At 38.4% G+C, this 14767-nt stretch overlaps 1 protein-coding gene across 1 annotated transcript in view; it reads right to left on the bottom strand.

Annotated features, from left to right (window-relative positions):
* Positions 1-2640: 2640 nt before the first annotated feature.
* Positions 2641-14767, bottom strand: part of STX12 (syntaxin 12) — a 38477-nt gene continuing 26350 nt past the window's right edge. Inside the window, exons 5-9 of the mRNA XM_090268897.1 lie at positions 14405-14448; positions 12591-12696; positions 9159-9231; positions 7787-7869; positions 2641-6210 (exon numbers count right to left, since the gene is read on the bottom strand). Coding sequence (XP_090125023.1) covers positions 6115-6210; positions 7787-7869; positions 9159-9231; positions 12591-12696; positions 14405-14448 — 402 coding nt within the window. The 3' untranslated portion in view covers positions 2641-6114. The remainder of the gene's footprint in view (positions 6211-7786; positions 7870-9158; positions 9232-12590; positions 12697-14404; positions 14449-14767) is intronic.

The raw sequence follows: 14767 nt of genomic DNA, 5'->3' as shown, positions 1-14767 counted from the left end.
TTTATTAGTGCTTGAGACAGTTGGCCTCCCCTGGAAGTCTCCCAAGTCTGGGGTTTTCCGTGGCTGTGAGGTGTCTGGAGAAAAAGGTGCTTATAAGTCCTCCTGCAGAGACTCTGCTGAGCTCTTAAGTCTTGCAAGTCCGTCTTTGCTACAGGCTTGCACCCCAATCTAGAGAGGAGCTAGACGCAGAGCTGAGTCTGCAGAGATCACTCATTCTGTTTCTCTTCTGGCACTTCTCTGCAGAGCTGCATGCTCACTCACTCCTCTTTCCTAATCCAAATCTGGGCCTTGTGGGGGCTTCTGTAGATTATATGGGAATCTGCTTTAGCGGGTCAGATATAGTCTGTTAATAAAATAAAAGTATGGAAAAGCTGGAGCCAGGAACGATTCAATCATAAGTCAGGCGTCCAAATCTTCAATGGTTAATCAAGTTGTGGCCCCTTCGGATTTTTAATTTTTTATAATGGTGACTGAGTCATGAAAGGAAACAGGATTGAGGCCTGCCCGGGGCCAAAAGCTGGCTGGGAGACCATCAGCAGGGCCTCTAGTTATAATGGCTTCGTCTATTGAGTGCGTACTTCTTTGGACAAGTATATATTTTATATGGATCATCTCATTTAATCCTCACAACACTCTTGATAGGTATTATGATTGCCAAGGGGAGACTCAGATTCAGTTGCCCAGCCTCACACTTGAACGAGGGGTGAGTGGGATTCAAACCTAAATCTGTATGATGCCAAAGGCCAGGCTCTTTATTCACGATTGTCTCCCGATTAGATGTTGATACGATCATATTTATTATCACGCAACTGACACCCAACACTTTTTCACTTTTATAGAAAGCATGAATTATCTGGCCTATTTTTAAAAAATGTTTTTTAAAAAAACTAATTGAAAATTGTTCACCCAGAAAGAGGCACTGCACACGATCAGTTCTTTTCTTGAATTCCTGCTACTGGTCCTCTAGATTTTAAATTGAACATAAGTCTGTTCAAAAGATTTGGCCCTGAATGACATCTCCACGTGTTTAGATTTAATTGCAACAATGTTAACTTGGATTTTAAAATTGTCAACTCTTAGGTAGGTAGGAGAATCACCTTTTCCTTTGGCCTTCTAAAGCACAAAAAACTCATCCAGCAAGGATATTAACTGGTCAGATAACTTATCAAATGTTAATATCTTCCTTTCCAGTCTTGTGATTCCAAAGAAAGATTAGGCTGATGGGGAAAATACAAATTCTAAACTTGGTTTCAAGAAAACAGGCTATGAGTCTACTTTTGAGCACAAGGACATGATTCCTGAGAAGGAATTAAATAGTTTCTCAAGTGTTTTCAGTGTAATAGAAAATAAAACATTTCTTTTATGTAGAGGTTGTGCAGGCCTTTGAGGTCCTATGCCCCTTTTAGGCATGAAGTGCTGTTGAAGCCATTTCTAGCTATCAGAGACCTGATAACATCTATGTCAACTTTGCCCTTCAATTTCTCAACTTCCCTGTGGGGCCCATTATGTAATTCCTTCAGTTGCTGACTATACACCCAAGAACCCTAAAGCTATATTCTTACCCTTGTAATTCTTTACTCTGGTCATGTTCCTTGCTTTCAGCACAGCTGATATTCACAATGGCTTGTGGTGGGATGGCACCTTACACTTCACTAGGCCTTGTAAAGCAAAAGGCTTTGTTTGGGCACCAATGATGTCAGTATAATCAGCAAATTGGAGGGCAGCAGTCTAGAACCTTAACCTTTGAAATGGAAAGACCGATCGGCAAGTTGCTTTTGGATTTTGGTATCTCAATAAAGACATATTAATTTTAGACATCAAGACTTCCTTAGAATAGAATCTAGAGACATTAGGAGCATATTGATGTCAGAAAACTCTCTTTTCTTAAATTTTATTTACTTTTAGAGAGAGGAAAAGGGAGGGAAAAAGAGGGACACATCAACGTGAGAGAGGAACATCAATCGGTTGCCTCCCATACATGCCCCAGCGGGGACTGAATGCCCAACCGAGCCATCTAGTCAGGGCTAGAAAACTTTCTTTAAAAACAAAGTGATCAAATGGACACACACAAAAGAACTGTGTGTACAGATAGGAGCAGCAGGATGCTTTATTTATTTTGGTGGTTAATGAAAAGATCACAAGGTACTGACAAAAAGACATTCATGAAAAATTGGGCAGAAACTGCCACTACTCCAGATTTTTAAAGAAAGCTTCATGAAAGAGCTGGTGAGTAGGACAGTTTGTATCAATGATGCATGGAGACAGTATCTAGGGTCAGAAGGTGTGGTTTTGAAGTCTGAATGCCTGAGATCAAATTCAGGCTCCACCATTCCTAAACAGTGTGCCTATGGGGTTACTTACTGTGCTTCATTTTCCTAATCCATAAGAAGGGGACAAGAAAAATATATCTCCGAGATGGTCTTGTGGGTATGAGATATTAAATATAAAATGTAAAACATTTAACATTTAGCATAAAGTATTACTCTACAAACGACCATGCACATGTAGAGCAAATCCTTAACACTTTCAATTCATGTAAGTAGATTGCCATTCTGGACCTCAGCTTCTTCAGTGGTAAAGTGATGGGGTTAGTCTAAATGAGTGGTTCAGATGTTAGAGATGTCACAGACCAAGAAAAGATTTATAGGAATGTCAACTTTTATTTTGCTAACTAGGCAGGTTTAAAAAATGAAGACTGCCGGAGTGCATGTTCCCTTTCCACTGAAGACTGAGCCTTCTGGGCTGAGCTGGAACACAGAAGATGTCTTGCCAGAGCAGAGCGAAGCAGAGCAGACCAGGCGCAGACCGGTGCAGAGCACAGCGGACCATCGTGGAGCAGAGCAGAATTGTCTAGCTGGTGAGGGGCCTGGCTCCAGAGCTGTTCTACAGCAGTATTGTTTTCAGAGCTGTGCTGTATTGCACTGGAGCTGTTTTGCACTGAATAAAGTTTCCTTCTTCACCACTGCCCCCCCCACACCCCCAAAAAATAAAAACAAAGACTGCCATCTAACATCACCACCTTTTCATTTTTATAATATTGAAATATCCTTGTTTTAAAAAGTTGAAAGGTCATAGCTCAGCCTCAAAGATGGTACTTTAAAAAGCCTACTATATCATTTTTCTCATTTCTTTATGGACTGGTAAAAGATTGGTCCTTAATCACGGTCCAACATTAAAAATTTTATTATTTCAAGTTTATCTTTAAAAATTAAGGGCTACATTGTCAATCAAATTTCATTTTGGATAAGTATTTAAAATGAATTATTCACTTGGCTTAAAAGTAGGATCAGGGGCTGGGAATCAAAACCTTTCAAACTGTTTCCTGGTTAAATGGAGGTTTCATTTATGAAATGGAGATTTTAAAGTAGTTGTGTTTCATAGCACTGGAAGGCAATACTGAAAAACCTTTGAAAACTAGAGATACTAGGAAACAGGACAGACTGAAAACTGAACTGGGTTCTGGTCTGCATTTAGTGACCAAAAGCAAAAACTTCATTCCCATGACTGAGGACAGCCTCTGAACAGAAGAAAAACAAAACTGAATGGAGGCGGCGCAGGGTGTTTTACTTAGCACTGACTGAATGAGAACTTCATTTTGATACTGTTACCCAACGGGAAGGCAGTGTATCACCAACCCTTAGCAAAACAAGACAAACCTACCCTGGAAGCATCAGTCTAGCAGCTCGCAAGTTCTTGTTCTGGAAATTTCCCAGAGAAAGTAGCCAGCCTAACATCTCTACTTTACCATATACAGTACTACAGTTCTAGTTCACTTGAAGAGAGAATGCTAGATCTGGTACTTCTAGAACATTCCATAAAGGAAGGAGAAAAGAGGAAAAGGAAAGGAATACAGAAGCAAACAATTTGCATGTTTGGACCAAACCCATGTGGTCCTTATAATGAGAATTTCACAGCTAGAAGACAGCTGTTGATAGAATTTGGGGCCTATGAGTTAAATGACTTGTCCAAATACCGACAGCAAGTTAATGGCAGAGCTAAGATTCTCCAGGCTTTTAGTACCGAAGTCTAGTTTTTGACCTCCAAACCAATGGTACGTGAGAATTACATGGACCTTTTAAAAGTCCCTATACCTATGCTATATTGCAAAGTACTAAATTAGCATCTTGTGGCAGGGGCACCCAGGTATCAGTAATTTTCTAGTTTCTAATGTGAAGCCATGGTCAAGAACCATTGTCCTGGACCATGGTGCCCACAATGATGAACAAAACACAGATGAGGATTCTATGAACAGGTTTTTAGGACCATCTAGCCTCTTTGCAAATGCCACAAATTCCAGGCCATTCAAATTCTAGGCCAAGGTCATATTTGCTGCCTATGGCCACTACTACCACCGCCACTAGATTACACAGTATTATAGAACAGAACTATGGTTGCTTCATTTTACCCAAACTGAAAGTTTTTCACAATCAAAACATTTCCTTGCCTGGAATGTTACAAATGATGTATCCAAGTCCAGCTATAATTTGGAGCTGAAAGGCATTGATCATAGAACCAAGAAATTAGCTCTCAATTTGCTGCTTGGGTCACTGTGACACCCCAATAGCTCCATCCTGTTTTTCAAGGAAGGGACTGCAGCAGCACCTATTCTGCCCCCAAACCAATCCTCCCCTGATCTCCAGTCTTCTTGTAGGTCTCAATTTCTCTAAAGGACAGCACATTACCTAATAACTACTGCATTAGGATGTTAACCCATAAGAACTTACTACAAAGTTTTAAAAATGTTTATTTGTATTAAGTGAGTAGAATGGTGCAAGAGTGCAAAGAAACTTATGTATTTGGGCCCTTGTTTCCCTACCGTTCACATTAGTTAAGTAAAAGAAGGTTAAGTAACATTAAAGGGAGTGGAAGAAATTAATATAAATATACCCAGGGTAGTCAAATCCTCTAATTCACTTAAGGACAAACAGAAATTGTTGGCCCAATTCACATTTATGTGAGAGCTTAAAGAAATCACATTCCCTTTAACTGTTCTAGACCTATGAAAGGGAAGTGAACAATATTTATATTACAAGACAACAACCTTTTATTGAAACAATTTTGGCTAAAACTATGAGAGATTAATTTCTTGTTCATAAATTAAGATCAATCTAACATCACTATTCCAAACCAGGCTTATTTACAAAAATGAACATTTTCTTTGCTTTATCGCCAGGTTCACAGATCTAAATTTTAAACCAACTTCAGTCTGGCTTTTAAAATCTTCCTGCCATCAAATGCCCAGCAACCCTTACAAGGCAGGGCAGCGTTTTAACAGCAACATTCATCATTTACGGGGAATGCAGAGAACCACAACTGAACAACAACAACAAAAGGATTAAATCATTCCAAACAATTCCTATTGGCTTTCCAAAAGCATGCTTTGTCTAATTAATTATCCCTTTCTATACAGGCAGGTGGGAGAGGTACCCCTTGGAGAAATGTTAATTAAATTATTTGCTTCAAAAAGTGAACATGATGGTTTAGTGTGTATATGGATGAACTGCTGTGGATGACACTAGCAGATAATAAAATAAACTTTAAACCTAGATTAACATGTACCTCAACGACTAGTAAGCTCAAATAGATACTTCTCATTTAACCTGGATCACATGTGCAATTTTTTACTTTATAGTTAATACATTGCCAAAATCTTTCAAAGCAGACAGAGAATAGGCTTCTGAAAAATTCAAATTAAAATGTTAAATAATAAAAATTGCTGGCTTATTACAGTTTCTGACAGATTCCAATATACTGGGTGCCAGAAAGTAATTCTATTTCAGTTGCTAGTAAAAAGGTAAATCTTGTATACACATAAAAAGACAATTTACAAGACTGTAGTGTCACCTGTTAAAACAAGAATTTTCAGTAAACACGTGGGATAAAGGGCAATCAGAAGAGAAAGCAAAATACACACAAATTAATTCCTAATTTGAAAAGTCAATAAAATGTATACATAAATGGATAAATAGTAATTCCAAAGACTGGTTAGTAGTTTCTAACTAAATTATTACAGGACGTTCTGATGTATGCTCTCTTCTTGTGATCAGTTTGTTCTGGCAGACCAGCAAGCACTTGCCCTAGAAAACAGTTCAGTGGGAGAAAGCTCCGAGGCAATCACTTTCCATAAACTAGCCACATAATAAGTCCGAAGACAGCAGCAATCACTGACAGGACAAGCACCAGGATACAGATCTTCTTGCGAGATTTTTTCTGAGAACAGAAATATGTACAGAAGATACTCATGAAACACGTAAAACTTTTTATTGCAAGAATGCTTCATAAATCTGCCTCCTGGTGATTCAAAATTAACTCTATCCATGAATGAGTAAGCAGAAACCTGCCCAAAATCTTAACAGTTACCAGAGCTAGGCAGCTGTGCAAGTTTTAATTCCAGGCTTCCAAGTACAATTTAGCTAGGCATTATTTGCAATAAAATAAGTTATTTGTGTATGTGTATATTAAGAAAGGTTCATATCTGTTATAAAACTTTGTGTTCATTATAAAAAATACACAGGCAGAAAGAAAATAATCACCCACAGATAAAGCCATTGACATTTTGATTATATTTCCTCCTGATCTTTTCTCTATACAAATTGTTATTTGATATAATTGGGATCTAACTATATGATGTTAAATGTTTTTCTCACTTAACATTTTAGCATAAAGATTTTATTATAAATGTTTCATAAACATCTCTTTTAATTCCCATAAAATATTAACATTGAGTAGATGTAGATAATTTACTTAAATTTTCCTTTGCTGTTGGATACTGAAGTCATCACTGTTTTTAAAAGGAAACACTATTATTAAATACAAATTTAAGAGCATTCCCAGGTAAAATATAGCTATCCTAAGAACATGAAAAATGACTGAAATGCTATTTATTTCTAAAAGGTCATGCAACATCACATTGAGAAATGAGAAGAACCTCATTCACAATATTTGTACACAGATAAAGACCCAGATAAGTCACAAAACCAGTTTCAACTAATATTTAAAAGAATGTCACTTTACAGAAAGTAGAACAATTTAACCCTTATTTATTCAAAGATTAAAAAATCCCCGAAATGATAACTGCCTATTTATTCACAGGTAAAGAGCCGTCAGAGTTGATTCTACATCCATCCTCTATGGCAAAATCAAGAGAAAGTATCTGCAAAGTCCTACTTTGTACCAATTGTTATCCTAACTGAAACAAATTTCAATTGTTTAGGATATAAAATTAGCCTTAAACCAGATTTAGGTATCATGCTAGCTTATGGGGTTAGCTCTGTAGCTGAGAGACTTTTATATAAGTTTACTCAAGGTCTGATGTCTTTTTGTAGATTCCTCTGCAAAGGAAAATACTAAAAATGGAACTGGGACTGCAATTAAGACGTCTTGCTTCCAACTGGAGCCTAAACACAAGGCTGCAGCTGTTCTCAATGTGTCATTGTATTCCAATGACTTTCAGCCAGTGTGCTGCAAGAGGTGTGGCACAAGTTTTAAAACACGCAACACCTGACTGTTTATAGTCAGGGGCGCTGACCTCTTTTCCCTTAGATTGTCAGATAAAAAAGTGACAGCCAACACAACAGCTGTCCAGTGTAAATGAATCAAAATTATAGCTATATTTTTGTCAGATCAGCAAAAAATATAACTTTTTTTTTTTTTTTTTTTGGTGTGCCACGTAATTTTAGTAATTAGTTTGTGTGTGCTTCAGGTGAAAAAGGTTGAAAATCACTAGTATATTCTGATGGCCCATAAAGTATGTAGCACGGTGACTTTGTCTGCTACCTTCTTTTACCTGATAGTAAGCTGCTCGCTGTAACTGGTCAGTGGCTCTTTCCACGTGCACCTCTGAGCTTTCCACATTGGCTTCTATGCTATCTGCAAAAAAGAAGGGCAGAGAATGTTTTACCAAATTCAGATGTTCCAAGACTATAAATTGAACAACCTTCTGATGTTATGGGTCCTGATTTCACCACCACCATTCCAACTATCCGGCCACGAAATCAAAAGTTACTAACCTAGTAAGAAATAGTCTTATTTTTTGGAAATAAACCCTGAAATGTTTAGAGGGGAGGATTATGTAGTATGCAACTAGCCCATAAATGGTTCAGAAAAAATTATGTATATACATTTGACAAGAAAAAAAAATTCTAAAATTTTCTAAATTAAAATTGCAGCAACTGCGGAGTAAGAGAAAGAAACAGTTAACCTGTTAATAGCCATGGGCCAGCTCTGACAAAAGACTGCTGACATTTATGTATATCTGTTGGAATTTAGTATTAATTTCCAGATGGCTATTTCTACAATTATCTAAAAGAGAGAATAGCCAGGTGCCATAAAACTCCAGAAATCTCTGCTTTTTACACATGAACTTTCCAACCTGCTGCCCACAGCTAATTCACAGGAGTGGACCCTCCTTCCTTGAGGACTCCTCTGCACCTACCCCAGAACTGACCCTGCTTCACCTTCTCCCGTCCCCTTTGTCGACAGCTAATGTAAACCCTTTCAGAAGGGCTTACGTCTTTCTCCCACTATTTGACATATAAAAACGCTGGCAAAGCTCTGGGACGACAAACGTGTTGTCTTTCCTGCCTAGCCATGCTGCTGGTGGCTTAGACTACACGCCCCAGACTGGTGTCTTTTTTTTTTTTTTTGCTAGCAATGGCCTAATAAACCCTTATCTTTTGAAAAGACTTTCAGCCATGGAAGTTAAAACTTTCTGTTGAACACATTACATAGAGAGAGTGAGAGCAAGTAAAAAGAAAATGAGGTAGAATGTTAACAAGAGGTAAGTCTGGGTAAAGGTTATAAAGGAGATCCTTGAAGTATTTTTATTTTTGCAACTTTTTATGAACTTGAAATTATTTACAAATGGAAAGCTTAAAAAAAGACTTACTAGTCTCATAATGATGAAAGTTTCTAGAAATAAAGCTGGGAAGCTGACAGTTATTTCCCTAAAACAGCCAAAACGCTATGGCAAGTGAATGGAGCTGAATATTCATTGAGGCACTTTAGCTTCTATATTTGATGACATAAGAAAAATGCTAAGAAACTGAATTTAATAATTTTTAAACAGCACTCCAAAACTCCTAAGACACATTTTACTGACTTCTTTGCACACAAATACTATCAACTCACCTTTAGTTAAAGGTATTAATAATACATACCAATCAGATCACCTTGATCATGGATCATCATAGCCAAATCTTTAAATATCTGATTGACATCCAAAATGTCGGCCTAAGGAACACAAAAAACAATTAACTAACATTAAGCACCATGTTAAGAGATTTATTTCCTCTACTTGCCTAAAGTTAGTAACATACCTAAAGCTATTACCATAATACATGTTTTTAAGGCTTATAAAGCATATATAAAGTTCTTAGAATTGTGCAATAAGCTCTTCACAGTGTTAGCTATTATTAACTATTACTTAATTGGTTCTCACGACAACCCAATGAGACATGTGTTATTTCCATTCCATAGAAGAGAAAACTGGGGCTCAGAGAGGTTTAATGACTTGTTCCAAGGTCTCATAGCCAGCAAGTGGCCAAACTAAGAATTAAAAGTTCATGATTTTTAAATTACATTACTATGCCTTGTTCATACTTAAATTATTTAGTAACTCTATGAAGTAAGTATCTTTGAGGATAATGAGGCTCAGAGAGGTTATGTGACTTGTCTAGTCATACAGCTTGTCAGTGAGAAAACTAAGCATTGCAGCTAGGATTATATCTCTAAAGCCCAGGGATTTCTTTTTTTAAAACAAACAAACTTTAAAGACACTTGCCATACTTGAGACAGTCTGTTAGTTGCTCTGGATACAAAAGGACTTAATAGCTAATTGGGAACTGAGGGGATCAGCACCCAACAAGATAAATAAAAGGGCTTTATATGGGAAATGACTAATAAATGGTATAGAACATGTGTAGAAGAGAAAGACTGTGCAGAAGAGGTAGGACTTGAGTTGTGCCTTAAAGCTAAAGAGAAGCCATGTAAACAGAAAGGTAACTGAGTTATTAGAGCAAACAAACCCAGTTTGGCTATAATATAGATGTGATACTGTGATTTATAATAAATATATATTTGGTATTCATCCCATTCCCATCACAGAGCTCCTAAAACCCTTGGAATTTCGTAAGTGATAAAAGTTAAAAGTGTTTTTTGTTATTTATTCATAACAACCAGAGTTTACGCTAAAGACTTGACTTTTGAGACGCTGACTAGTGTGGCTCATTGGGTTGGGCGTGAGCCAGAAAACCAAAAAGTCCTGGTTCTATTCCCAATCAGGGCACAAGCCTGGCTTATGGGCCAGGTCCCTGGTTGGGGGCATTCGAGAGACAACCAATCGATATTTCTCTCGCCCATCAATGTTTCTCTCCCTCTCTTCCTCTCTCCCTTTCCCTCTCTCTAAAAATAAATAAATACAATCTTAAAAAAAAAAAAAAAAAGACTTCTGGATAGCCTTCAAGGATGGGGTACAGTTGCCAGGGGAACCAGCCTTATGATTAGAGGGTTTGGACTTTCAGCCCCAGTCTGGGGGAGGGGAGGGCTACTGAAGCCTGAATCAATCCCCAATGGCCAATGATTTAACCAACCAAGCCCACAAAATGAAGCCTCCATACAAATCCTAAACAATCGGTTCTGAGAGTTCTGGGCTGGAGAACTCGGCACACCTGGAAAGGGCATGGAAGCTCCGCACCACTTCTCACACACTTTGCCCTGGCACCTCTTCCATTTGTATATTCCTGAGTTGTATCCTTCTATAATAAACCAGTAATCTAGTAAGTAAATTGTTTCCCTGAGTGCTGTGAGCCACTCTGGCAAATTAATCAAAACCAAGGAGGGGATTATAAGAACCTCCAATTTAGAGCTTGTCAGTCAGAAGCACAGGTGATAATTTGGACTTGCCACTGGCATCTGAAGTGTGGGACTGAACTCAACCTGGGGGATCTGATACTCACTCCAGGCAGATAGTGTCAGAATTGAGTTAAATCGTAGGATACTCAGCTGGTGTTGCAAAACCCCACATATTTGGTAGCCATAAGTCTCAGAAATGTAGTGTGAGAGTACAGGAGACAGATAGGAGTGTGTTAAAACAACATTAGAATAGGGTTTGCATGTTAGATGAAGGAAATAACTGGACATGAAAATTGAGCCTGGGGAAGGAATAGGAACTTAATTCTGTTAAATGAGAAGTGACCTTTACATTCTTGACATCCACTAAGTTACACTGCTCACCTTAGCTCAGTATGTCTCACTCCCTACAGCAGTATTTCTAACGTGAGAGAACCAAGTCAATGATCAGCAGCAGTAGGTGAAAAAAGAAGGATACAATATCTTTGAAGGAAATTAAATAATCAAACTTGAGGATGAACTGTCTCATTTAAGACCAGATCTTCATGGGATCCAGGGTAATGGGTCTCAACCCTGACAGCATATTATCATTTGGAAATTAAAAAAAAATATATTCATGCCCAGGACCTCTTGTGGATATTTGCCCATTTTTAACCTACAAAAAATAGGAGGTTCACATAGTCCTAGCTAATAATTGGTGTGTAGAGGAGGAGAGCTGGGGAATTTAAAAAAATTATCCAAATGATTCTAATGTGCTGTCAGGGTTCAGAACTATTGCCACAGATGAAGGTCAAGGAAGAGCTCAGTCTCTCCTCTCTACAATCTGCCTTCCCCTACTGCCCCCAGGGATGGCAGTTTTCTGCCCCATGGAGGTGGAAACTATTTGGATTTAAGGATATTTTACCAGTTATTGTACATAATCAAAGTTGGAAACTCAGGTAAGAAAGGCCTCGAGATCCCTCTCTCAACACCCACCTCAAAAACTGTTCTAATTTCTCTGACCCACTGAAGTGATAGCCACAATTTAGGATTAGACTTTGGGATGCACAGAAATGGAGCAAACCTTTTGGCTTACCTTTATTCTGGGCTATTCAGACTAAGCATAGGGGCTCCCCATACAGCCCTACCTAACCTAGGAATTGGCATTGAGATTACAGGGTAAAGTCTTTTTTTTTTTTAAAGGAAAAGGAATTTTTTCTTTTTCTTTTTGGTTCTTTTAGGGCTAAAGTCTTAATGAGTGATAAAATATTTGTTTGGCTCTGGCTGATGTGGCTCAGTGGACTGAGTGCTGGCCTGTGAACCAAAAGGTCACAGGTTCAATTCTCAGTCAGGGCACATGCCTGGGTTGCAGGCCAGATTCCTCAGTTGGGGGGATGCGAGAGGCAACCAATCAATGTATCTCTTGCATAGTGATGTTTCTCTCCCTTTCTCCTTCCCTTCCCCTCTCTCTGAAAAAGTAAATAAAAAAGAAATATTTGTTTGCTTTGCTCTGTTCTCCATGCATATTCTCATGGAGACCATAGAAGTTATGGTAATTGAGAAAAGGACTTGGGTATTCTTGGGTACCATGGCCAATATCATCATAAGAGTTGTTCCAAATTGCCATTGATTACATTGAAACATAACATTCAAATTACACAGTGGCTCATTTCATGATTTTTCATAATCACTGAGAGAAAATCCAAGTGGATTATACAGTGCAAATACATTGAGTCAAACAAAAAACATGGCCTCGCTCTCACTTCCAGCTGCCGGATCGCTGTTTCCCTCTCTTTAATAAGTTCCAGATCCTGTTCTGTGATGGCCACTTCATCCTCCTGGCTCTGCATCTGGTTCCACTCCTCATGGCTGCAGGGAGACAAGCACTCTAATCAATTCCTCCTCTCAAAGGTGTGCATGAGATATCTACCCATCTCTACTGCCAGAAGAGCCTATCTGAGGACATATCTTCTGATATCAATCAACGTATAGTCCCTGAGGGCCACATTCTTCATATGCAGAAGCAAAGCACTGATAACACCAAGAAAACAAAGTCCCAGCTTTCATGGGCAAGACTGAGATGAAGCAGAATTATGAGGGCTGGGACTCCCTGCTGTTTCCATTTAGGGGTACACTCTGCCACCTTGCTAGGACTTGCTAGACAAGGAAAGCAGGCAGATGTGAAGTCAGTGAAGTATACTGGCCCATTCTCACTCTCAAAGTGCCAAGCTGTGTTGCTATCTTGGATACTAAGTGGAAGGAGAAGAGCAGGCTGAACGACCTAGCACTCCAACAGAATGACATCTCCTGGTTTTCAAAACTCTTAAGATGATGCTTTGGGTTAAATACCTCTTAACAGAAAAACAAAATAAAAAGTTAGTGAAATGTTATAACTCTTCAGGTACCATATTTAGAAGAAAAGCATACGATACCTTATACTAGGCATGAAGAGCTTTGAAAATCCAGTAGTAAGCATTTTTTTCCAACAGTATGCATAAATCATGTCATCCTGAAATTATTTTAAAAATTTCCTTCATGTGCTGGATATAGAAAGCTGAAAAGTACAGCATCCTATGAGGTGCTCATAATAGGTTCTGTGACTTTAAGCAAAACGACATATAATGAAGGCTAATTGATATAAACAAAAATTAAGTTCCTGCTCTGGCTGGTGTGGCTCAGTGAACTAAGCACCGACCTGTGAACCAAAGGGTCGCCGGTTTGATTCCCAGTCAGGGCACAGGCCTGGGTTGCGGGCCAGGTCCTCAGTTGGGGGCGTGTGAGAGGCAACCACACATTGATATTTCTTTCCCCCTCTCTCTCCCTTCCCCTCTCTAAAAATGAATAAATAAAATTTTAATTTATTTTCTTTACTATATTTTGTTCTGTATTTCTTTTTTTGTTATTACTTTTCTTAAATCTTCTTTTATTGTTGTTCTGTTATAGCTGTCCAATTTTTCTCCCTGTTGCTCTCCCCTGCCCTGTCCACCCCTGCACTTCAATAAATAAAATCTTAAAAAAAAGAATTATGTTCCTTTAGCATCTAGTTAACGTTATAAGAGAATGACATTGAACAAGACGGTGTTTATCTGAGGACCTACTATAGTTGATACAGTTTGAAGAAGTTAAGAAAGAAGACATTTTCAGATACAAACTGCTTTCTTTTTAATAGTCCTAGAAAAATGAGTTGTCTCCAATTTAGAGATGAGTAAACAGAGATCCAATAACTTTGAAGAATTAGAGATAAAATGATAAATCTGAATTAGAGATTAAGTTATTTAGACCTCGTAATCTGTACATTTGTGGTTTAATACTTATTACTGGTGAGCCAGGCTCTCTCCCCAACACAAGGATATCAGGGGGTTCCTGGAATTTTTTATTCACCTTGAAAGTATTCCTTCCATAATTCAAAGATCTTAGAAAAACCCATGGTTTTGACGTTTCTGTTTTATTTGGTGGATTTTAAATTACCGACACCAGGTCTCCCTTTATTTTTTCCTCACTGATTTTTAAAGTTGAAAGTATAAAGGATAGAATCCCATCTCAACTAGCCAGCAGGTTGTCTGAATAATTCCTTTACCTGTCAAAAGAGACGAGCTGCTCCTCTCTTTGCCTCTCTTCCGCCTAGAAAGCAGAGGGCGTTATTGCTGCTGTTAACCAGAAACATGTCACAGAAATACAGAACAATGGCTTCCTGTAGCTAAAGTGGAAAGAAGCAACATTCCTTGGCTCCAATAGGATCTATAGGAAGGCACAGGCCTCTGGCAATCTATCTCAACTAGGGAATGGGTGTGAAAGCAAATCTGCATTCCCATTTGGGCTCAGAACAAAAATAACACTAAACAGGCTGAAGAGAATATGGGCAAAAACAGGATTAAAAGTAATAATGGCCCTGGCTGGTGTGACTCACTTCGCTGGGTGTCATTCCACAAACTGATAGGTT

Source organism: Furipterus horrens, unplaced genomic scaffold (assembly GCF_987537825.1).
Source record: "Furipterus horrens unplaced genomic scaffold, mFurHor1.1.pri manual_scaffold_3, whole genome shotgun sequence".
NCBI classification, from domain to species: domain Eukaryota; kingdom Metazoa; phylum Chordata; class Mammalia; order Chiroptera; family Furipteridae; genus Furipterus; species Furipterus horrens.
The sequence above is the reverse complement of the archived record's forward strand: the minus strand, read 5'-3'. Positions and strand labels throughout refer to the sequence as shown.